This window comes from Idiotropiscis lumnitzeri, chromosome 16, assembly GCF_059441095.1.
Source record: "Idiotropiscis lumnitzeri isolate Australia: NSW breed Sydney's pygmy pipehorse chromosome 16, RoL_Ilum_1.0, whole genome shotgun sequence".
NCBI lineage: Eukaryota > Metazoa > Chordata > Actinopteri > Syngnathiformes > Syngnathidae > Idiotropiscis > Idiotropiscis lumnitzeri.
Window position 1 is genome coordinate 15,465,969 of NC_142406.1, and position 25,253 is coordinate 15,491,221.

Consider the following 25,253-nt stretch of genomic DNA (forward strand, 5'->3'; position numbering starts at 1 on the left):
CAAAAAGTCGACGTCGCTATGAACGCTTGTTCGCCACAAACCGTTTATCTTCACGAGGGTCGCGGGCGTGCCGGAACCTCTCCCGTCGTCGTTGGCGACATCCTAAATCGGCTGCAAGCCATTGTCAGGACACACAAACAATCTTTCAGATGATGGAACCCGTTTCAAGTTTGACTTGATGTCTTAAGGTGCTTTTATTTTTTTCCTCCAAGGCCTTATTGTCAAGAAATTTTAAGAACATTTTCTCCCTCCCCAAAGTTTAAAGTAGACCACTTGAAATCACTTCACATTTTAATCCAAGTACACAGGCACAAAGAGAAAACGGGAGCTTGACAATTTGCATACAAACATGTCCACATACAATATTTCAGAGTCCGTTTTGGTCACAAGCGTCGATGTCGCGACGAGACGGGTCTGGCCGCAGCCACCATTTCCAAGCCCGCAGCGTGGACACGACGGTGGTGGAGAATATTGTCATGGGCTGAGAATGGTGGCTGCAACCAAACGCGCGCGGCTCGGACAGGAAAAGAAACCCCTTCATGCAGTTAGTGTTGGTCAGTGCACACCCAGTGAGTTAGTGACCGAGCGGAGACAAACACACCAAAGGAAGAACAAAGAAATACAATCGGCGCAGAGTTGGCACTTTGCTCTCCAAGTGGCGCCGTCGCATCTGCACCTCTCGTCTGGGAACGCTACGGAGAAAAGAGACAAGACTCGTCTTACGATGCGTTGGCATCCATTTCATTGCGCACTGGCCTCAAAAGCGAGCTGTTCATCTTGCAATCGTTCCTCTACCTCTGATGGCAGCCCGGCGACAAGAACGATGGGCATCATGTGCCACTTGAGGACCCGCCTTCCATTTTGTGACCTTTCTCCAGCTCCTTCGCCACCTTGCAAAACAAACACATTGACGCACAACATTATTGGGAGCTTCGGCCTTTTTAAATTCATTTTTCAAGACGAGTGTTCATAACCATGTTCAGGTTCTCCACGATGCCTCCCGTCCCAACCGGCGTCCTCGTCACCCTGCAAATAAATAAGACAGTTCATCGACCGAGTGCGGGTGGCTTTATTGGTCAATGTACTCCTCACCTTGGTCCAACTTGCTCTTGGTGGCGCCGGTCCACAATCCTGAAACCAACAAATGTTTGGCGTCGCTAACAAACTCCTTCGACACGAAAGCAAAGTGACTTCCTCAAAGCAAAAGCTGCTCTGGATCCAGACAAGCCAAACAACGCCAACATTTCTTGCCAAAAGCACTCAAGCGACACGAGTCCAACCATCGGCTCGAAAAACGCACTCCATACCTGCCCTCATCACTGTCAGACCTTTCCGAGCACAAAATGACGACGAGCTTCCCTCGCGACACTGCCCCCTCCTGGTCACCATTTGCAAGCGCCCCTCGGACACATTCCACTTGATTCTTCATTTGTGGAACGACTCCTTTTCCTGCAAGCCAAAAATTGGGTGACCTCCACCCGACGACGTCCTTTTTTTTTTTTCCAGTCAATGGTCGTCGGTTTTGTGACCTTTGTCCAGCCTTTCCTCTTCCACCCTACGAAACAAGCACACAAATTCCATCCCGGTGCTTTTGTCCTTTTTACGCTGCCGTGGCTCCGCCTCCATCCTGCAACAAGTCAAGTGCATTTGCAATCGTTCTTTATTCACAAGAGAGTCTCCAAAAGAGCCCGTTTGAGCGGGCTTGGCGGAAGAAACCTGGAAAAATGACCGCAGCGCGAGGGACCCATCCCCTTCCGGGATGAGCGGGCTGCAACGGAGACGGCAACATGGTACAATGTCGAGCAAAACAACAGACTCCATTTCGGGAATCCAAACATTGCCGAGACCCCACACGAGCAGTTCTTGGAGACCTGGACCTGTGAAACGAGGTCAAAACATCCAAGGAAGGTGGCAGGCGAGTCAGCGACCTGATTGGAGCGTCAACTTTGTGGCGTTCCCTCGCCCATCCCGTCCGGCTCATCGTCCGTCCTACAAAAGGCAGAATGTGCCGCTCACTGGATTGCACACGTGTAGAATTTTAACCGTCGGGTCTCGGCGCCTCTCGGACCATCCCGCGCCGACGCCGCCTTACGACAACCTGGCGAGGCGGGGTGTCTGGGACGACAAGTCCAAGAGTGACGGCTTTTAATCAAAGGGACTGTCAATCAAATCCATGTCATGCACAAGTCATCGGCAAACTCAAGACGGAATACCAGGAGGAGCAGTTCGGCCCGCCTCCCGACACTTGCGGATGTACTCGTGACCCTGGTCCAGGTCCTCTTGTTGCCCCTCAGCAAATCCGGTGGCTCCACAATCCTGAAACACAGAGAGAGAGGAGAGGATCGTGTCGAGCAATAGGACGGAGTCTTCCAGCCTGCAAAGCACGCACGCACCCTTACTTGTGAACGACCAACTTTATTTCATTACACAGTACGGCAAAGACGGAGAGGGACAAAAAAAGAAAACACTTTAGACAAGAGCAGACATTCTCGTGAATTCGGTGTGTCCAGAAATGCCACGCAGGAGCTGAAACTTGACGCCAATTTATTTTCCGCTGGTCCGAGGTCCTCCCGCTTGCTTTGTATTGAAGGCTGCCGCGTTCATTTTCAGCTCTGCAGAGAAACAAGAGAAGTTAAGTTGATATCCCGACACGTTCATTTTGGATGACAAATACGAACTCGATCGGCGCTTGCTAAAGAAAACGCACGGTTGAAAGCCGTCGAGATAATGCATAATATTTATGACAGCAAATACGTTTTGGTGGCCGACTTTAGCGAAAAAACATCAAACCAAATGTGTAAGATCTCCAAAAATACTTTTAAACGGTACTTTAACTCCTCATTTTAGCGCAACACGTGCACAATAAGACGGGACAATTTTTCTGTTTGACAAAACTTACCTCAAATTGGACAGATGATCCACAAAAGGAGTCAAGTTACAAGTCGGGCTTCGTGGTCCAAATCGGATCAAAGTGTTCCCCGACCGGAAATTGGAGAAATGAACGGTTGCGAGGTACGCGTTGGTCATAAATCAACCGGCAATGGAAGAATAAAGTCGCAATTTTTGATTGCAGTTGGCACAAAAAAGGTTTTTAATGTGAAGTATTGACAACCGGCGTCAAGCATTAGACAAAAATTACATTCAAAAGTTTGCAAATAAAAAAAAGACAAAAGGAAATTGCACATCTGAGAATAAATACTTCAGCCCATGATTAAAAAAAAAGTTCAGATGAGGTGAATGGGACAAAACCATATTTTTCTTTTTTACCATGACAGTAAACGTCATGAGACCAGAGAAGGAAGTTTAAAATAAAAAAAGGTTATTTATAGCACCTGAAATAAAATGCATCATATGTCATACACAGCAACAATTAGTAAAAAAAAAAAAACAGTTCACTTCTCAAGAACAAAGTCATCAAATGTGTAATTTACGACACTTAAGACACAAAGCAAAAAGAGCTGGCCAGCATTAAAAACAAACAAAAACATTTTAAAAGCGCTGCAAGGAATAGAAAGCACAATGTGCAAAATCAAGCAAAGGGAAGTGAATTGTGACATGCTGTGCTCAAGTGCGCAAATCATGCAAGAAGCAAAACGGCAAACAAACGACAAACATTTGCTCGTGTGTTCACTTAGCTGAGGACGGTCACGCGGTCCGACGCCATCTTGCCTCGTCTGCGGCCTGTTCTTGACGATTAGCTTCGTCCTCACCTGGCTTCAATCGACCTGCAGGCAAATTGACCAAGGTGCACCTCAGAGCTATGTTATAAAATGCTACTTTAAATTCAAAAACAAACAAAACAACGTTTGAAAGCGTGGCACCAAACAAAGAGAATGTTGTGCTAAATCAAACAAAAGGAAGTGAATTGTGACGTGCTGTGCTCAAGTGCGCAAATCATGCAAGAAGCAAAATGGCAAACAAACGACAAACATTTGCTCGAGAGTTCACTTAGCTGAGGACGGTCACGCGGTCCGACGCCATCTTGCCGCGTCTGCGGCCTGTAGTTGACGATTAGCTTCGTCCACACCAGGCGCCAATTGACGTGCAGGCCCGACGTCACGTCCGCTCAAATTGACAAGGATGCGCCTCGGAGATATATTATAAAATGCTCCTATCAACAATAAATAAAAAACATTTGAAAGCGCGTCACCAAACAAAGAGCACAACGCACTAAATCAAGCAAAAGGAAGTGAATTGTGACGTGTTGTGCTCAAACCTCAAACGCAGTTTCGTTCCTCAAGTCTGCTAACCGTGCAAGAAGGAAAATGGCATCGTGAGAAACGGCGACAAACGACAAACATTTGCTCGAGAGTTCACTTAGCTGAGGACGGTCACGCGGTCCGACGCCATCTTGCCGCGTCTGCGTCCTGTTCTTGATGATTCGCTTCGTCCACACCTGGCGCCAATTGACGTGTAGGCCCGACGTCACGTCCGCCCAAATTGACAAGGATGCGCCTCGGAGCTATATTATACAATGCTTCCATCAACAATAAATAACAAAAAACATTTGAAAGCGCGTCACCAAACAAAGAGCACAACGCGCTAAATCAAGCAAAAGGAAGTGAATTGTGACGTGCTGTGCTCAAACCTCAAACGCAGTATCGTTCCTCAAGTTTGCGAACCGTGCAAGAAGAAAAATGGCATCGTGAGAAACGGCGACAAGCGACAAACATTTGCTCGTGTGTTCACTTAGCTGAGGACGGTCAGGCGGTCCGACGCCATCTTGCCGCGTCTGCAGCCTGTAATTGATGACTCGCTTCGTCGACACCTGGCGCCAATTGACCTGTCGGTCTGACGTCACGTCCGGCCAAATTGACCTGTCGGCCTGACGTCACGTCCGCAAAATTGACCTGTCGGCCTGACGTCACATCCGGCCAAATTGATCTGTCGGCCTGTTCATCACGTCCCCCAATTCAAGCCAACAACCTTCTTCCCTTTTCAACGGCATATCGCACACTCGCGTCACTTGGTACCGATCAAAATGACTGCTTTGGCCTGCCGTGGAAATTGTGGCAAAAAACACTTTATTTGGGATTCACCGCAAGCATTTCTATAACTGACCAGAAGATGGCGACAACGTAGCGCCTGAAGACGATATAGTGTTGTCATGACAGCCAGACTGTCGTACTTTTTAGCATCTGATTCACTTAAATTATTGTGGCGTGAAATTTTTGCAACATTTTCTATTGGGTTATTTTATTACTGTAGCAAAACCATTTACAAAAGTGTATTTCAGTCCACAAACGTGTAAAAACTACATATCTGCAAACCAAGGCAAACATGCATAATATGAATCTGATGGGACGAATCGAGAGGAAGACCAGCAGGATTTGAACCCAGAGCTCAGGTTCCCCAATGCCCAACAATAACCTCTCAGCCATGAGTGACCTGGAAGGAAACGCCACTCCTTGTCCATTTGTCTTAAAAAATGGGCGTTGTCAGCTTGGGAAAGACAAAAGCACAGGCGGTGCACCCCATTTCGTTCCTCTCGTGGCCTGGTGGTCAGTGACACGGGTTGGGATCCTAAAGTACATGGGTTCAAATCCAGACACAGGCAAGGCAGCCGCAGAAGGTGGAAGGGAGGGGCCAGGCAGGTCAGAGAAGAGCATTGGGGGAGGCAGGTCAGGGAAGAGCGCGGGGGAGGCAGGAAAGGGGGCAGTCAGATCAGAGAGGGTGGATGGTGAGAGATGGGTTTGTCATGTCAGGGGCAGAGGGAGGCAGGAAAGACAGGTGGGAGGTGATAGGCAAAGAGGGTGGCAGGTGAAAGAAGGCAGGATAGGGAAATGGGTGGGGAGGCAGAGGCACCACAGTGAAGTGTGTGGGTGTGGTAGGTCAGGGAAGAGGGAGGGGGAGGCACTTTTATTCCTGCATGATTCCAAAGCCACATGTCTGCCATCTCGTGCTGAATTGTGATATTACAATTTAAAACTGCACTGGAATTTCTTTTTGAGACTGAAAATCTAATATACATTTTTCCATGAAAAACGGCGGTTTGCCCCTCCCCCCAAATAAAGTAAAAACACATACTGGTGCCACACTGCAAGACAGCAGGGGTCCACAGTGATGGAGGAAACATGTTCGGAGTATATGAAATTAAGCACGGGGCCACTTTACCTGATCTAAATATACACCGGGTTTTGGTGCCAGCATGCCAACAGTTGAGCCGACGGCTTTCATGGGGGGGGGCACTTTGCCACATTCTGACCTGTCATCCACTAAACAGCAGAAGGATTGACGATGTTGGGCCTGCGACCGCTCCTTTTTCCACCCACGCTCACTGAAAGGTTTTGGCCGTATTTTGTTATGGTGATCGTGACAATATGAGAGTGACCGTCGCTCTGACAATCACTCACACGTCTCCCCGCTGAAACTATTTTCCCAGATACTGCGTGCGTGCGTGCGCGTGCATGGACACTACCGCTCGATGCTAAACGTCAGCGCAGGTGAGCGGTGTGGTGTTGTCAAGAAAGTGTCTCACGCATTGACAGCAAAACAAAAGTGAAGTCGATCTGTCCGGTGGCCAAGAATGACGCGCCCGAAAGGTCACAAGGCAAAAATAGACGCAGTCCGTTCATGGGCTCGGTCGGCACAACGCAAGCGCAGCTGTGACCTCCGCCAAGGAACGCCATTTATTTGCAACGAGCCACTTGTCACTTCTTAGTAGGATTTGAAGCTGTTGAAATGCAAAAAAGTAGTCTGAAAGCAGGTTGGATCCGGATCGGATCCAGATTGGACATTTTCCAATTACTGAAATGTAACAAACGCGAGAGCCTTGGTGGAGGTCAACGCGCTCTCTCGCCATCTGTTTTTAACTCCAAATATCTCGTGAGACTTTTGTTCACTTCTTTTGCTCAGCCTTCCTTCTCCTTCACGTCGGTTCTTCTTCTGCTTTTTAGTCTCAACGCTAACACGAGTCCATCATCCTCATCCCCCTTGTTCATGGCTCCTCGCCCTCGTTAGCACGAATGCTAATGCTAAAGCTAACGTAAGCAACATGCAAGTCCATGGTTGACCTGTGTCTTTGGTGCTTCTTCACTTTGGCTTCTACGGCTCTTCATCCTCTTGTTAGCGCTAATGCTAAAGCTAAAGCTAACAAGCAGCAGATGAGTCTCTTGCTCACATCTCTCCTTCTCTTGCACCTCGGCTTCTTTCTCTAGTTAGCACAAATGCTAAAGCTAGCATACACGGCAGTGTGTTCTCAATTCATCTCTGTCCTCGGCCCTCGTTCTCCTTGACCTTGTTGACGACTCCTCTCCCTCGGCTCTTCTTTCTTTGCTCCTCCAGGCGTTCCCTTTCGCCGGCGTGCAGCCAGGCGCCGCCCAGGTAGCACAGCGCGTCCTCGGGCAGCCCTCGGTCCTGCGGGATTGGGTCCAGCAACCGGCGGAAGAAGGCTCGGGCCAGCGGGGTCAAGCGAGCAAACTGGGGCGCCACGGGGAGGGCCTCCTTGGCGCCGGCCGGGTTCTGCCGCTGCGGCTCGGCCCACACATCCAGTTGGTCCTCCAAACTTTTGGCGGCGCCGAACCACTGCAGATACTTGAGGTAGGCGGCACAGTCGGAGGACGTGTGAGCCCAAGGGTGGGCGCCGGACAGCGCGGCGTAGGTCAAGACGCCCAAGGCCCAGCTGTCCACGCTGGGCTCCACCGAGGCCCAGACGCGCGGGCGCCGCGTCTTCGTCTCGTCTCTCGGCACCACTCGCCGGTCGGCGTCATCGCGGTTGTCCTCGCGGCCGTCCTCGTTCCCTCGCGCCACCTCGGCTTCGGGGGTGCAGTAGGGCGAGCGGTACCACACCTCCGGGACTTTGGCCCCTCGGGCCTTCACCTGCGCACACGCCAGCGTCAAGGAAAAGCGTGGAGGCCGTACGCTGCGCGTTGCGTATGCACCATGCCGAAGTCTCCCAGCTTGACCCAGCGGCAGGCGGCGTCGCACAAGAACACGTTCTCGGGTTTGACGTCGCGGTGGACGAAGCCCAGCGTGTGAAGGTGGGACAGGGCGCCGCACAGCTGCGACACCACGCGCTGGCACTCGTCTTCCTGCAGACCCACCTGACAAATCAAACAATCGTTTTTGTTTTTTTTCAGGACATTTGAAATGTCATTTTCCTCCTAAATTGTGCGGAGGTGTTCATGCCTCGGGTACGATGAAGTCGTAGAGGTCGCCAAAGAGGCCGGCCTGCTGGGCGAAGACGTAATGTGACGGCGTGGAGTACGCGATGCCGAGCGCGCGGCTCAGCGACGGGTGCGTGCAGAACCTCAAAGACACGTTGTACTCGCGCAGGAACGAACACAGGCTGGCACTCACGCGGGGGAAGAACTTGAGCGCCATCGGACTTCCTGCAACACGCACGCCACAGCTTCATGTTATCATCATTACGGTTCTTCTTCTTTTTTTTTTTTAAGGATCGTGTCGCTGATGCCGCTGAACGTGGCATTGATGATGGTGGCGTTCATGTCGCCGATGATGTTGCCCATTTTTGATGTTCAAGTTGCTCATGATTTTGGTGTTGATGATTACGACTGCCAATTTCTGATCAAGTTGAACTTATTGAGCTTGTTCATGATTACGTTCGCGTCATTGATGAGGCATTGATTCTTGATAAAAGATTTTAGTGTTGTGGTACTTGACGCTGTTGTTGCTTCAGCCGAACACACGCGCGCACACACAGAGATATTCACGCACACACACGGTGTCTCACCGCTCTTGTTGTGCACGGCCAACATGACCTTCCCGTACGATCCTTCGCCCAACAGCTTCACCACCTGGAAGTGCTCCGACGTCTCCAACCTGCTCAGCGACTGCGCCGTCAGGTGGCACATGTCATCCAGAAGCCGGGTGGCCGCCTACACACACGCGCACACACACACACACGCACACACCCGAACAAGCGAGTCAGTGAACTCAAGTGCTTGAGACGGGCTCTTTTGAATGAGCTCATCTCACTTGGACACTTCAGATGAGGGGGGCGGGGGGCGGAGGGGGGGGTCATGCAGAGTAGCAGCATAGCTGACAAGCACTAAGTGGCTGCAGTTGAAGAGCACACAACAACTTGCTTTCTGCGGAACGCTCGCGTTACGCAAGAGACAACCGGCTGGCTGTTTAGGCGCGCACGTGTGGAGAAGTGAATGTTCTTCGTCTAAGTCCACGTGTGTGCATGTTTGTGTCGAACGTCTTGTATTTCTGTGTGTGTGTGTGTGTGTGTGTGTAAAATTGTATAGCAGACGTGAATTTAAACACACACAAAAAAAATCAAATTAAATGAAAAGAAACTCACAAAAAACCCGTAAACTATATAACTCTGGTGTGTGTCCCCTTTAGAAAAAGTGTTTCTGAGGCGCGCTTCTTCTTATATAACATAACGCCACGGGCGCGCCATTTCCAGATAATCCTGAAAAGTAAAAAGAAAATCTGAGGCTTGCCGTTTGAGGGCCCACGCTGACATTTACGAGGCGGCAACGATGCAGAGAATTCGCCACATGTCACTTGCGGCAGGTTGAGTTATGATGTTTGTCAAGTGCTTTCGAGGACAACTATTTTGATTCGAATCGTCATGAGCAGTTTGGGCATTTTTCGGCACTGTCAATTTGTTGCCTGTTTTTGAATAAAGGGGTGGAAATTAACTCAGTGCCATTGACGAATATAGAAGTCAAAAAGTACATTCATTCTACCTGGGAAGGCAGTGAATGAGTTGAATCAAATAATAGTTCAAATACTTGAGCATTGACATGCTCAGTTATTTTTTTTCTGCGTTGGCAAAGGAATCAACTTCAATCACAGTACCGTCATTTTGGAGCTTCGGTCCAAATGTTGTCCCTTCAGCAGGTGCACCTGCAGCCAGCGTGTCCGCGGTGACAGGAGCGCATCCGAAGCACCGGCACAGGCGGGAGGTGGGAGGCGGTCGGGCGTGATGGCGAGTGAGCTGCTGGATGCAGGCTGCGACGAGCCAGCTTGCTGTCCTCACACACACACACCCGCAGGCCCCCCCCTCCACACACACACACACACACACTTGGCTACGAGCGCATGTGTGTGTGTAATAGAAGCTGACCGCAGAGTCGGTGCCACTGTGAGGTATGCTACCAGCTCAAAAGCTGGGAGGGGGATATTTGGAAACCTCTTTCACTCGTTTCAAAAATAACAGACAGCTCAAAGCAGCCCTGGCGACCCGTGAAGATAAAAGCAAATTATTTGTAAGCAGTTGACACAAAATGGTGACAAAGCGCAAACAAAAAAGGGAGATCAGAACAAGATGATTGACGTTCAATAACGCGCCGAGAGAGGAAAGGCGACATTATCGAACATTTTATTTACATAATCCTGATCCCCCCCCCCACCAAAAGGCAAAATGGAAAGCTGGCCATCGTCGAAACGCTTTCCAAACAATCCAAAGTTGTTCTTGTACAGTCGAGACGACAACAACAACTTGTGCTTAAAGCCTTCATTTGCTGTGCTTACAAAAATAGATTTGTTGTGCGCCGGTCGTCAAGGATTCGCAAAGAAAAGTGTTTCCGGCATGCGAGGCCGCACAAGCCGAAGCTGAAGGCCCGAAAAACGTCAATTATGGTGTCATTTATGTCATTAATTTAGACATTAATAGTCTGGCATCGCGTTTAACAAACCACGTTGTTGCTCATCGCTAGCTTCCATTTTGACTTTTGGCATGGACTATTATGTCATTGAGATGCTACAGGAGTGGGGATTAGAAAACCACGCGAAAAGATTCAAAGGTAAGTATGGAGACAGTTTTTAATGCTTGTGCTTCAGCTTGTACTTCAGCTTGCTGGCCAAATGGCATGCGCTCCGAGATAAACATCCGTGTGTAATACTGTTTAATCTACGAATGTATAGTATTTTAAATGAATTACATATGAGTTAATCAAAACCCTTATTTCAAATGTCGCAAATGTTAACCAGTGTTTGAATCGCTTTACACAATAGTGTTTGCATGGGTAAAATGTTAGAAATGTGTTTGGCCACCATTGGAAGCTGGCGCTGTTTCGTGTCATTGGCACAAAAGGAAGTGAAGAAGACGGAAGGCGGGAGCGGACGAAAGCTGGCTTCGGGCAGGTACTTGCAGAACATGGCGTCGGGCGGTCAGTGTGGGCAGAAGAACTGTTAACATCCGCACGGTATTACATGCCTAGTCCTGAACACAACCTGTAACGGCGAGTCCTTGAAATTTAATTGTCTTCTCACGGTAAGTCTTTGTTGTCACTGTCATGCTAGCCCTGCGCTGGTTTTGACAATGTGAAAACGCCCCGCCATTAAACAACGGTAGTAATGGCTTTGCCAATGTTTTTCGTCTACTGAGCAGTTTTTACTATCGTGAGAACGGTCAGGAAAAAACACATAAGGCTATTGTTGTATACTGCCAAGACATTGTATTCAAATAAAGCTACTACACCCGCCATTTCAATGTATTAGAAGTGCGTGTGGTTATCAACAGCGTTAAAGCCCACAACATTAACTTAGCATATTGGCAATGTCACTGCAGTCAGGCCGATACCTTGGTTGGACACCTGGGGTGGCCCAGGGTGCCCCAGAACCAGTGTGGTTGCAGAATAACGAAAACTTAATTTTTAATAAATTTTCGAAATCGACTGTTAAGGTCAAATTTTGATATTTTTCATGCCTTTTATTTCTAAATGCCACATCAGATTTTGATGAAAGTACTTTGGTTGGATGCCTTGAATAACCTAGTGTACCCTAGCGCATGTCTGGTTGCGGGATAACAAAAACTTAATTTTTAATGAATTTTCGAAATCGGATGTAAAGGTCAAACGTTCATACTTCTTTGGCATTTTATTTTGAAATGCCACATCAGATTATGATGAAAGTACTTCGGTTGGATGCCTGGGGTGGCCTAGTGTGCCTCGGCAGTAGTCTGGTTGTGAGATAACGAAAACTGAATTTTTTATGATTTTTTTCAAAATCGGGTTTAACGGTCAAATTTTGATATTTCTTTGGCCTTTTATTTTGAAATGCCACATCAGATTTTGATGAAAGTACCTTTGTTGGATACCCAGGGGTGCCAAGTGTGCCTCAGTACCGGTATGGTTGTGGGATAACAAAAACTGAATTTTTAATGAATTTTTTAAATCGGGTGTAACGGTCAAACATTCATATTTCTTTGGCCTTTTATTTTGAAATGCCACATCAGATTTTGATGAAAATACTTTTGTTGGATACCCGGGGTGGCCTATTGTTCCTTGGCAGTAGTCTGGTTGCGGGATAATTAAAACTTCAAAATAAACGGCATGAGAAATATCAATGTTTGACCTTTACATCCGATTACGAAAAATCATTAAAAATTCGGTTTTCGTTATCCCGCAACCAGACTACTGCCGAGGAACACTAGGCCACCCCAGGTATCCAACCAAAGTACTGTCATCAAAATCTGATGTGGCATTTCAAAATAAATAAAAGAAGAAATATCAAAATTTGTCAGTTACACCCGAAAGTTGAGATTTCTTTTTCATTTTATTTTGAAATGCCACATCAGATTTCATTCAAGGTACCTTGGTTGGATACCTGGGGTGGCCTAGTGTGCCCCAGTACCGGTCTGGTTGCGGGATAACGAAAACTTTATTTTTAATGAATTTTCTAAATCAGGTGCATTGGTCAAACATTGATATTTCTTTGGCCTTTTATTTTGAAATGCCACATCAGATTTTTGATGAAAGTACCTTGGTTGGATACCTTGGGTGGCCTCGTGTGCCTCGGCAATAGTCTGGTTGCAGGATAACGAAAACTTAATTTTTAATTATTTTTTATTAAATCAGTTGTATTATCAGCCATTGGTGCACAGTTAACATTGATTTCTCTTTCTATCTCGATTCATAACATTTCTTGGTGCAATTCTGAGTCAGTTTGCATTCCCCCATACTTGAGTTTCATCGCTTTTACTTTGAAGGTGGCCATTAACAAGGGCTTTCGGCGCATGACCGTATTACCGTAATGCACCGTGTTGCACAGTATTGAAAATAAGAGTGGCGGCTGGCTTGATTTCGTCTTTGCGAGTGGAGGATGGCCTGACTGCAGTGCAATGTCGGCGTGGTCAAGCTGCTTGTTTTGGAGGAGGACAGACGCCTGCTTCATAGGATACCCTGCGCTGATTTCCAAACCAGTAAACCTGGGTGAAACGCTGAATGATACAAGACTGCAGTGAGTATATGCACTGCCGAGAAAACACATGTTTAATTCTAAGTATTAGTGCTTCGTGTGTGATGCTTGAATCTCAATTAAAAATGTATATTATCAAAAGCATAATGTCATGTATAAGGACTGTGTGATAATATATTAGTTTTGTTCATTTTCAGAGGAAGAAATTGACGAGGAGAGTTTTTCATGTCTCACTGATGATCTGGTGAATGACATGTTTCCCAAAGTGGTTCCACGGGCCAAGTTCATCCAAAAACTACAATCCTTTCTGAAGGTGGGACATTAATTTTGGACAGTACATGTATAGAGTTGGTGTTATATTTGTTTTAAGTGCCATCAAGAAATCTTTCAGATTTCACATTTTAACAATGACAATGAGGTCGATATGTGTTACCAAGATGCATGCACGCACACATTCCACAAGTATAGTTCATATTGCAAACATTTGTTAAATGCTGACCGAGCTAACGAAATGTTTTTTCAATTATTGTTGTAGTGGCAACTCTTTTGGGTTTACTTGCCACTGTACGAGCGGGTGAGTAATAACTAGCCTGACGCGACGAAACTTCCAATTGACCAGCGTCGGTGGTGTGGCTGTCACAGTTCGCTGATCAGCGTCGTTGTTGGTTGTCGCTGCTTGCGTCGAGGATTGAAGTCGCTGGTTGGCGTCGTTGTTGGTTGTCGTGCATTGAAGTCGCTGGTTGGCGTCGGTCAGAAAACTTTGTCACCCACCACCCGACCTTCTGAATGTGCGTTTCAGGCACGTCACATGACCACTATCTATACGGCACGTCACATGACCACCCTCTCACGTGTGGCTCGTTAGGCAATCAATATCAATAATGTTTAAATAATAATAATGAATTCCAAATTAGAAAACATTCCTCAATATTGCTCTTACATTTCCAGCCCCTAATTGTTTATGCTATGGGCGGAACAATTACATAATTCTAAAGACCTCAAGAGCCATTAAACACCAGATACGCTTAATCTTAAGTGTTTCACTACGATTGCTTTATCATAAACTTAAACTATCAAAGATCAAATTATCAATTGAGTCCAGTGTCTGAGTCCTTAATCTTCATGTTGACTCTTGAAACAAGCAGAGCTTACTCACTGGTCTGTCCAGCTGACTGGTCTTCGTCTGCACCACTACTCGTCTTACCACACCCTTTGCATCAGGCAAGGTCTTTAGGACCCGGCCCATCATCCAGGAGTTGCGTGGTGCGGCGTTGTCTGCTATCAAGACAACATCACCCTCTTGAAGGTTCCTCCTGGGTCTCGACCACCTTTGCCGATTCTGGAGCAATGGCAGGTATTCCTTGAGCCACCTGGTCCAAAACAGATCTGCAATATATTGCACCTGCCGCCATCTTCTTCGAGCATACTGGTCATCACGGGAGAAGATTCCTGGAGGAATGTTGGGTTGTGCCTTCAGAAGTAGTAAGTGGTTTGGGGTCAAAACGTCAAGATCACTGGGGTCGTCTGATGCCAGGGTGAGAGGTCTGCAGTTAATGATAGACTCCACCTCACACATGACGGTTAACAGTCTCTCATCATCCAGTGACTGTTGTCTGACGATTGAATCCAAGACCTTTCGCACCGTGCGAATCAGTCTTTCCCCACACACCACCATGATGAGAAGCTGCGGGCGGGTTGAAGATCCACTTCACACCTTTCTCCATCATTGCATTAGAAATTTGTCGTTGGTTGAATTCTTGAAGGGACTCACGTAGCTACCTCTCAGCAGCAACAAAATTGGTCCCATTGTCTGACCGCATGATCTTGACCTGACCTCTTCTGCAGATAAAGCGGCGGAGCGCATTTATGCAAGAGTCTGTGTCCAATCTCGATGTGGACGGCCCTTGTGGTGAGGCAGGTAAACAGTACGCCATACCTTTTTACATGGATTCGTCCCCTCTTGACCTCGAAAGGCCCAAAAAAGTCCACTCCTACGTTCGTGAATGGAGGCTGATCTGGTGTGATGCGGTCCAATGGCAGATCGGCCATTTTCTGCTCTCCCGTTCTACTGTTAAGTCGTCTGCAGACAGTACATCTTGAAATGATGCCTCTGATTGCTGAGCTTACTTGAGGTATCCAATACCTTGTGCGCAGTTTGGCCAACATGTAGTTACGGCCGCAGTGTCCTATTTCTTTGTGGATGTGTTGCAAGATGAGAGCGGCAATCGGAGAGCTTCTACATAGAATCGCGGGGTGCTTTATCTCTTCTGGCATTGATAATTTGGAGAGCCGTCCGCCTACCCGCATGATTCCTTCCTGCAGAAAAGCATCCAATTTGTAGATTGGACTAGTATTTCTCAAATGTCCACTGTTTTGTAAGGCAAACAGTTCTTCAGGGTAAGTTTGTTGCTGACTGAACTGTATCAGCTCTTTCTCAGCCTCTTCTAGGTCTTCTATAGTGAGCAGGGTTGGCTGAAGTGTCAGCCGAAATCCTTTCATGTGCTCTGTTACCAGCTGCTCTTGTCGGCTTCGCTGGTTCTCAGTCCTCTTGATCTTGTCCATGAAGACCTTCCTTTCCTCCCTCAGGTGCAGCAGCAACTGCTTCATGGGAACCTTGACAGCATATCCATTATCAATGACGTCCTTCATGAATGTCTTGTAGTCCTTATGGAAACCTGCGTGTCGTTTCAATTTCCCTTTCAGGCTGATGCTCACAGCTACGCACTAGCTCCTGCGCTTCCCCACTGGTATATTGCTCTAGATAGTAGAACGTGTCTTGATAAGTATCAGCTTTGCTCTCAACAGCATGTTCAAATGATCTAATTAATGACTTGTAAGTTAGCGGGTCAACTTCAAACACCAGAACCTTCTTCTGTGGTAGGCTTGACAAGTTGTGCTGTTTAACAAGCATCTCTGTGATGACATTTTGTCTTTCTAGCACCTGATGGAGGTTGTTGTCGTCATTTATTTGTCTTGCGACTTGTCTCTGGTTGCTACCAGCTGGCTGGTGTAATCCAAGACCAGAGCTCCTTGCTATTCGTCTCACTGACGGCTGTTCACTATAATCACGTTCCTCTTCTTCCTTTATTTGGCGTTGAGAGACATAGCTGTTCATCCCATCTTCATATGACTCCAAAACTTTTAATTTCGCTGAAGACTCTGCAAGCGCACTTTCAACTTCCAATGTCTCTTTTCTAGCCTTTAAATGTGCTTCTTCCAGCTCCAAAGCTTGCCTTCTTTTCAATGCTGCTGATCTTGCTAGGAGAGCTGCATGCTCTGCTGCTCGTTTGGCATCCTGACTGCCGCGTTTTTTAGTGGCAGGCTCACACAGTAATGTCCATCCACCAGTCTAGCACAACTGTTCACCAGAGTCATGAACTTGCAGTCTTCCCTTGACATTTCTTCTTTCTCCTCACAGATGCGTTCTGGGAAATCTAATAATAATGCCTTTATTAGTCCCACAATGGGGAAATTCGAGATTCGAACCCAGGCCTCCTGGGGAGACTGGGTCCTGAACGCGGCGCCTTAGACCACTCGGCCATCCTGGCAGCCAAATTTGAGATTCGAACCCAGGCCTCCTGGGGAGACTGGGTCCTGAACGCGGCGCCTTAGACCACTCGGCCATCCTGGCAGCCAAATCTGCATCATATTGTTGTCTTAACAACTGTTCTATTTCCACAACTGAAAGATAATTAACTGTGTGGGTTTTTTCAGTGTGGCTCTCCATTTTCAAACTTCGTAGAGGCCCATTTACTACCCATCCTAAGGCGGTTCTGACGGCATAGGGACCACCTCCTTCAGCATGAATCACTTGCCATGGCTCCATGGCCTTCGGGACGTTGGTGCCTATGAGCAGGCCGATTGTAGAATTGATTTGAGGCAGAGTCACATCTTTCAGATAAGGCCAACATGCAATGTCTTCCTGTTTGGGAATGCTTTCCTTCTGAACCGGAATGAAGCTGTGGGTGAATACTCTAGGCAGGTCGATGTATACGTCTTCCTCCAGCCCACACACTTGTAAGTCTGACAAGACAAATGTCTTCAACACATTATTGTCATCTGCCCTGCTACAGCTCATGGTGTTGAGAAGAATTTGTGTTCTTCGGCCCCTGAGTTTCAGCTTTCTTAGAAGGTCTTCCGTGCAAAAGCTTGCGGTGCTGCCAGGATCTATAAAGGCATATGTTTTCACATATCTTTCACTTCTCTTAGATTTGACCTTGACGGGCAAGACCGCTAATGCACATTTGCTTCCGGCCCCAATATAGGAACAAGCTTCATGAGACACACATGCGTTGGAGATTTCTTCACTCTCAGAGCAGTTCTCTGTCCTCCTTTCAGTAGCCACATTGTCCTTTTTCTTATCAGTGAGCGCCCTGTCTTCCTTCTTCTCTATGTGCAACAAATCTGGATGTCTTTGCGAACATATTTGACACCATGTTCTCTTTTTACAGTCTTTGCTGAGGTGTCCTGGGAAAAGACATCCAAAGCACAGGCCTTTGGATTTCAGAAAATCCAATCTTTTCTGGAGTGGTTGTTCTATTTTGGCAGTAGACACAAGGCTTCTGCATAGCAACATTAACAGTTTTCTTGACCGTTACATTTTGTTCCTTTTCTCCTTGTGGCGCTTCAACTCCTGTAGCGAAACTGCTACTTTCCCGCCGACTACTTTTCTTGCAATGATAGTCTCTTTTGTTCTTTCCTTCCTTTGTTGCATGAGGCTCTGACATACTACCAAATAGGGGACTTGTGATGATCTTTGCCTGGCGATCAATGAACTTGACCAAGGTTGAGAATCTAGCACGTCCTCTCCCCTTCTCTACAAAATCAAAGGCAGTCACTCTCCACTTCTCACGCATTTTATAGGGAAGTTTGGAAAGAACAGCTCGCATATTAGCCGGGTTGTCCATTTCCTCCATGAACTCCAAGTCTGCCATTGTATTCTCACAGCCAGTCAGGAACAGCGCATAAGCATTAAGCGCTTTACCATCCTCTTGTTTGATGTTAGGCCAATTCAATGCCTTCTCCATATAAGCATTTGCAATCTTTAACTCATTGCCATTAGTGTTTTTTCAACAGCCTTCTAGCTTCTCTGTAGCCTTTTTCGCATGGCATATGCTCACAGCTACGCACTAGCTCCTGCGCTTCCCCACTGGTATATTGCTCTAGATAGTAGAATGTGTCTTGATAAGTATCAGCTTTGCTCTCAACAGCATGTTCAAATGATCTAATTAATGACTTGTAAGTTAGCGGGTCAACTTCAAACACCAGAACCTTCTTCTGTGGTAGGCTTGACAAGTTGTGCTGTTTAACAAGCATCTCTGTGATGACATTTTGTCTTTCTAGCACCTGATGGAGGTTGTTGTCGTCATTTATTTGTCTTGCGACTTGTCTCTGGTTGCTACCAGCTGGCTGGTGTAATCCAAGACCAGAGCTCCTTGCTATTCGTCTCACTGACGGCTGTTCACTATAATCACGTTCCTCTTCTTTCTTTATTTGGCGTTGAGAGACATAGCTGTTCATCCCATCTTCATATGACTCCAAAACTTTTAATTTCGCTGAAGACTCTGCAAGCGCACTTTCAACTTCCAATGTCTCTTTTCTAGCCTTTAAATGTGCTTCTTCCAGCTCCAAAGCTTGCCTTCTTTTCAATGCTGCTGATCTTGCTAGGAGAGCTGCATGCTCTGCTGCTTCTTTAGCACGTACAGCTGACACCGAGCTCCTTGAAGATCTTCTTGACACACCTGAGGCTGATTCACCTTTCATTTTATGTCTACAGTCCTGTAGATTAACTTGTGAAACTCTATCGCCCACCCCTATGTCATCTTGTAGGGAAACATCTGAAGGTGCAATTGGGCCACGGTTTGTTTTTTCACACTGGTGACTGACCCAATCCAAAGAACCTTGCATATGTTCCTTTAATGCAGTAAATTTGTGACTGAACCATTCCTGGTCCACCTTTCTGGATTCCTCATCCAATAAAGGAATTACGGCATCATTCACCTCATCTATTTCTTTATGCATGTTGCACACATCGCCTTGCAAAATGTCTTGTATTATGTATGCATCTTCATTATTTTGCATGAGTTCATCTATTTTGTTCATTTTCGCTGTGAGTTTGCCAAGCTTGCTTTTCCTTTTTCCAATCAGGCGACGCAGTTTTTCTTGCAATGCCTTTTCAGTGGGCTTTGGTGCCCTCTTTTGGCCAAAATCTGCGGGCGTCTGTTCATTCTCTGGGTCGTTTGCCATCTTTATTAACTACTGCTCCGTTCACCAGCAAATGTCCAAATAATCGAACCTTTCCAACATCAAGTGCTAATGTCCTTGTATTCTTCGCAGTGCAGCAATTATCTTATCAGCAGATGATTTCAAACATTTATGAATGAACCAGCCGAGAGCTCCCGCTCTGACTGAATGACTTCCACTTGGCTTGAGTGACGCAGTGACGGTGAAGTGCGGTGGCGGGCTAACGTAGCAACGTTAGCAGCTCACTTCCTCAACCTGCTTTCGCCTTCAGTGGATCCGATCCGTGTCGATCATCCGGTGAAGGCTTTCCGGATGTCCAGGTAAGTTCTCTGTCTTTCTGGCGAGGGTTTCCTGGCTTCCAGGCAAAGTTTTCTGACTTTATGTAGTGCCAACTCTTTTGGGTTTACTTGCCACTGTACGAGCGGGTGAGTAATAACTCGCCTGACGCGACGAAACTTCCAATTGACCAGCGTCGGTGGTGTGGCTGTCACAGTTCGCTGATCAGCGTCGTTGTTGGTTGTCGCTGCTTGCGTCGAGGATTGAAGTCGCTGGTTGGCGTCGGTCAGAAAACTTTGTCACCCACCACCCGACCTTCTGAATGTGCGTTTCAGGCACGTCACATGACCACTATCTATACAGCACGTCACATGACCACCCTCTCACGTGTGGCTCGTTAGGCAATCAATATCAATAATGTTTAAATAATAATAATGAATTCCAAATTAGAAAACATTCCTCAATATGGCTCTTACAATTGTTTTAGTTATTCCGTGAGTTTTCATTCACTAAAATAACCTTCTGTTTTCAAAGACAATAAACTGTATTTTTCCATTCTCATTCCATCCTGGAACAGACCTCCTTGCCTGTCTATACAGTAAATGTGACACTTCAGCTTCTCAGTCATTAGCTGCTGAGAATATTCATCATCATCCCACATTTCTGCTCGCGCTGAAATATGATTCTCTCATCCTTCGTCGTCGTCTTGAGCTCCGCCGATTTGTTTCATTTCAAACATCAAAGTGTTTTTCACATTATACGCAGTATGATTTCATGTGCGGCGCCTCCGTACACTGTTTGCATAAGAGCATTTGCAAGAGAAAAATAAGAAGCGAGATGATGTGGAGTGGAAATAAAATTGCGGACAAAAGTATTGAGACAAGAATGAATAATCGGCTGGACATTTGTTTGTTCTCATGGAGGACTGAAAGTGCCAAAATTAAATAAATACGTCATTAAATATTTAATTAAATAAATCAGATAATTAAATATGTGCACTATTAAATAATTACATAAGTGTTATTATTTAAACATTTAATATATTAACATTTTATATATTAAAAAAGTGGAATTAAATAAGTCCATGTCATTAATTAAATTACCAAAGATTATTCTTATTAAAATGATTATTTTTGTATTTCATCATTTCATAGTGCAGTGTTAAATGCATTTTTATTATCTGTAAAACTTGCCCTCAATCAAATTTATGTAATTCCAAATTGAATGAATGAATGAAAAAAATAATTCCTGCAATTGTATTTAAACATGTCATGGTGTATTTATTTTGGCACTTTCAGCCTGCCCTAGTTTCTGGATGTGCATGGATTTGCTTCTATACTGTTAAAATGTCTGATTTTGTATATTTTTGGTTTTGTTCTCTTCTCATGTTATATTGACAAAGGAAATGTTATTTAATTGTAAAATTAAATATTCCATTTTTTTAATTAGGAAACACAAATCCAAAACAAATTTGAAGTCTTATTTTCAGTTTTCATTTTTAAAACGAAAATGTGGCAACAATTTTTATTATTATTTAAAAAAAAAAAAAAAACAATCTGCTTTCAAATGTTTTTTGTTATTTATTGTTGATCGGAGCATTTTATAATATAGCTCTGGGGCGCAGCCTTGTCAATTTGGGCGGACGTGACGTCGGGCCTACACGTCAATTGGCGCCAGGTGTGGACGAAGCGAATCATCAAGAACAGGCCGCAAGCGCGGCAAGATGGTGTCGGACCGGTGTTCTGTCAAAATGTCCTACCCATCGAGACGTCCTACTAATGCCTAGTGCGCATGCGCGTGGATGCGCATAACGCGGATTGTTATTTCGCGGGGAAGTGAGTTGCTTTTTGTCCTACCCATAGTGATTTCGCTGGAAGTTTGCAGCATCTTTTCCTACCTCTGCATTGTGCGGCGAAAGGCGGTGAGTACTTAATGTTTTCATTTTCATTTTAGTCTTATTTGACGTATTCATTGTCTCAAAATACTTTGGGCGTGTGTTTCAGTTGCCTACATTTCTCACTTTATGTATACCATACTCGTTTGATATCGCCAGTAAATGTTCTCTTTGTAGTAATTCTGAGTTTCATTGTTGGTGGTTTTACTTAATTAGAAAGAAAACAAAAACAATGATCCAGTAAAAATGACCAAATATAGCCACTTAAAGTTAGTACTTCCAAACCTTATACAGATATGGCCTGACTGAGTATGCAGTTATGTATGTGCTCCTTAATGTTTCCTACTTTGCTTGTTAATTCATGTCAACTGTATCAGAAGGAAAATAGTTTGCAACTGTCATTGTAGTTATGGAGGAGAAGTGGGACGAAGTTTACAATCTTCTTCTTGCTGGAACATACCCACCTGGGTATGATAAAAGCAAGAAGCAAAACCTAAGGAAGGTATGCCTCAAAATTCACTCTAAAAGGTCAGTATTTTCATTGTAACCAATCCCACGTGTAGCTCAGATCATTAGCAATTTAAAGTTAAGATTCTTATTTTTTCCTGACATAGACGGTGAACTCTTCTTTTGCTCCAGGAGAGCAATTAAAACTCAAGAGGAGTCCAGGAGGCTCTTCGAAGAGTTTCACTCTTCTCCTATTGGAGGGCACACTGGCACCCTTAAAACACGCAGTGCCTTATGTTGCCGATTTTATTGGCACGGCATGACTGTCGAGATTGAGAAATGGGTATGTGGTACTATACCTTTCTGATTTGTTTGAGCAACATTTGAACATGCATAAACACAGATTTACTGCAATATAGATTTTGTCTATGTGTATAGATTTTCGTGTTTGTATATCTGTCTTTGCTATGAATCTTTCCTAAGATCCAGGAATGTGACAAGTGCCAAAAAGTTGGCAAACCTCTCACTGTTGCGCTCCCACTGCAGTGTATGAAGGTGAGTTGTAATCGTCTTAAACAATAGTGTCAATGTAAACATTTCCAAAAATTATTTGTGTATGTATGTATAGCTGTATATATGTATGTATATTTATTTATTTTATCAGGTGTCTGGGAGCTCGTTGGCATCGATCTTACTGGACCGCTTCCAAAGACTGCCAGTGGGTTCCAGTACATCCTGACTGCAACTGACTATTTTTCTAAATGGGTCGAGGCATACCCATTGGGAACGAAATCTGCTGCTGAAGTTGGTCTGAATATTTGCAAAATAATATACAGACATGGGTGCCCTGCAAGAATCCTGTCAGACCAAGGCAGAGAGTTCGTCAATGAAGTAAGCCTATTAATAAAAAAAAAATATTTTAGGATCTGCTTCAGTGATCATAAAGGAACACACCAACATTAAATGCTTATCCTTTGTGAGTGATTGTTGTATATACAGTTCGTCAACCAGGTTTGTGTTTCATGTGTGTATGAGGGATTTATTTACAAATTTGTTTCAATTGTCTTGAAGCTCAACAGCAGGCTCTGTGAACTCCTGAAGGTAGAAAGGGTAGTCACAGCAGCATATCATCCGCAGACCAATGGTCTTGATGAAAAGACCAATGACAACATAAAAAGGTATGCTTTTCAGTTCATATCGCAAATATCTGTGCCTTTCACAATTTCACATGTTTTGTTTCACTATATCTGCTTTTAGAGCCCTGAGGAAATTGGTTAATGCGCAGCAGAATGACTGGGACTTATACTTGGATGCCACCCTGTTCTCGTCGCGATCCAAAGTACACACCACCACCAAATATTCACCATTTCACCTGATGTATGGGAGGGAAGCACGATTTCCAGCTGAAGTTCCTGCTGAATTGCCAGTGAGTCATTTGAGTCCTTTCTCAACTGTCGCAGAGATGTAATTATCAGTTAGACATTTTATTTTAAGTTAGCAGATACTGTAAGTGTTATATTATTATAAAGGTTGTTGCTTTTGTTCTTTTCTATTCTGACATACACATAGCCCTAGTCTATTTTATTTTCATGTACTTGCTTAAATTATTCATAGTATTAGACAATAAATGAAAGTCTCATGCTGTGCTTCAGATAATTCTCATTTTATGATTGTTTAAAAAATTACAGATTTCCACCATCATACTCCCAGAGGAAGGTTATTATGGTGAGCTCAATCATTCTCAAAAGGTTGCTCAAGAGGAAGTGAGGAAGTCTGTAGAGGAAAATGTAAAAAAGAGTCAAGAAAAGCAGATGGAAGCTTATGCTAAAAGGGTCCACAAGAAATACAGAGATGTGCTGTACAAGGCTGGTGACGAAGTCCTTCTCCTAAATATGCAAAAGCTTGGGAGAAAAGGTGGAAGGCTACAGCCAGATTTCAATGGTCCCTATATTATCCAAAGCATATGTGGCAAACGCGTGACATTGCTGATGGGAAGATTTTAAAGACTCAGTACGACATTATCCATATAAAAGACCTGATGTGAAAGGCTATGCCTCAACACAAAGCCCAGTTCAAGATGAACCAACCAGAATCTCAGTAATTCAATTTACGCCCCGAACTGTTCCCCCTAGTTGAGAGGTACAGTCACCGGTTAAAGTCCCATCTGAGAATCCGCCCTTTGCACAATTCAGCACACAAGACAAAGGTGACCTTTTTTAAGAAAAATTGTTCTTGACCATTCGGTCGTCTGTTGCTGGTTTGGGCATCATACCTGGTTAACTGTTGCATGACTAGGTTTTGCCAGTAAAAATTGGCCGATGTTTGACCTTGAAGAGTTATTGTTTGGTGAATGGGAGTTTTAAAGGTTGTCGGTGGTCCATAAAATAAGTCATGGAATGCTTTGTGACGTTCAGCTTTCGCCTGTTGGGTTTGAGTTCAGTTTTGGCCCGTTGGCCTTGAGTTCCCCTTTGGCCTGTTGGGCTTGAACTATTTTGACAGTTTCATCTAAAGTGTAATTTCTAACTTAATCATAACTTTCTTTTAGTACACAGGCTCTGGACCGCAAATGACGATGGTCGTGTGGAGGCAGTAGTCGGTACATTCAAAGTTTATGATACATCATTCAGAACGCTTCATGGAACCAAATGGCTGGCAGATAAAGTAAAAGCTCCTATTGTTTTTATCACAGTTGATCGTAATTGTATTTTTGCAGTATGATGCAGATACATTCCTTTGCTCTCAATTTAGGTCATTGATGCATACCTGCACTGCCTCATTATGGAACACAAGGCAAGTAAAAAAATAAGAATTTATTATATTACATAGAACCTTTTTACGTGTAATGGACATTTATGCACACACACACATACATACATATATATATATGTGTATGTATGTATATATATGTATATGTATATGTATATATATATATATATGTATATGTATATATATATATGTATATATATGTATATGTATATGTATATATATATATATGTATATATGTATATATATATATATATATATGTATATATAATACAACAATAATACAGACAAATATATAAATTAGATAAATAAAGAAGACAGTGCAATGGAATTCAGTACTGAATAGGGCATATAGAAACACATCACAATGCTGTTTTGCGAGGTTAGGGTGGTCTCGTGTGTGTGTGAGAGTTCAGTATGGAGATGGCTCTCGGAAAGAAACTGTTTCTCAGTCTATTGGTCCTTGATTTGATGCATCTGTAGCGCCTGCCAGAGGGCAACAGGTCGAACAGGT

At 44.9% G+C, this 25,253-nt stretch overlaps 2 protein-coding genes and 1 long non-coding RNA gene across 14 annotated transcripts in view; 1 reads left to right on the plus strand and 2 right to left on the minus strand.

Annotated features, from left to right (window-relative positions):
• Positions 1-278: 278 nt before the first annotated feature.
• LOC148321729 (uncharacterized) lies at positions 279-4,682 on the minus strand. 5 transcript variants are annotated; one of them, XR_015846749.1, is made up of 8 exons: positions 4,589-4,682; positions 4,217-4,462; positions 2,214-4,111; positions 1,717-2,115; positions 1,530-1,627; positions 1,093-1,449; positions 796-1,026; positions 279-692 (listed from the first exon to the last, which is right to left on the minus strand). It is a non-coding gene; the product is annotated as an uncharacterized LOC148321729 (long non-coding RNA). The 5 variants fall into 5 exon arrangements; XR_015846747.1 differs by having other exon boundaries at positions 1,093-1,627; XR_015846748.1 differs by having other exon boundaries at positions 1,530-2,115.
• Positions 4,683-6,704: 2,022 nt separating this feature from the next.
• Positions 6,705-9,898, minus strand: LOC148321730 (serine/threonine-protein kinase SBK2-like). Its single transcript, XM_088319379.1, has 5 exons — positions 9,775-9,898; positions 8,693-8,837; positions 8,128-8,330; positions 7,881-8,042; positions 6,705-7,818 (listed from the first exon to the last, which is right to left on the minus strand). Exons 1-5 carry the CDS (start codon positions 9,778-9,780, stop codon positions 7,204-7,206), a joined length of 1,131 nt encoding a protein of 376 aa, XP_088175505.1. The 5' UTR covers positions 9,781-9,898; the 3' UTR covers positions 6,705-7,203.
• A 1,126-nt stretch (positions 9,899-11,024) lies between these two features.
• LOC148321731 (uncharacterized) overlaps positions 11,025-25,253 on the plus strand; it is a 42,002-nt gene continuing 27,773 nt past the window's right edge. For 4 of the 8 annotated variants that reach the window (XM_088318517.1, XM_088318515.1, XM_088318516.1 and 1 more), the window contains exons 1-12: positions 12,447-13,158; positions 13,314-13,429; positions 19,458-21,556; positions 21,937-22,057; positions 22,144-22,319; positions 22,460-22,531; positions 22,641-22,867; positions 23,048-23,154; positions 23,234-23,402; positions 23,665-23,701; positions 24,522-24,637; positions 24,725-24,766. In XM_088318517.1, coding sequence (XP_088174643.1) covers positions 23,352-23,402; positions 23,665-23,701; positions 24,522-24,637; positions 24,725-24,766 — 246 coding nt within the window. In that variant the 5' untranslated portion in view covers positions 12,447-13,158; positions 13,314-13,429; positions 19,458-21,556; ... (4 more) ...; positions 23,048-23,154; positions 23,234-23,351. Of the gene's footprint in view, positions 11,192-12,446; positions 13,159-13,313; positions 13,430-19,457; positions 21,557-21,936; positions 22,058-22,143; positions 22,320-22,459; positions 22,532-22,640; positions 22,868-23,047; positions 23,155-23,233; positions 23,403-23,664; positions 23,702-24,521; positions 24,638-24,724; positions 24,767-25,253 lie in introns of those variants that run through there. The other 4 variants (XM_088318513.1, XM_088318514.1, XM_088318512.1 and 1 more) reach the window with 4 other exon arrangements.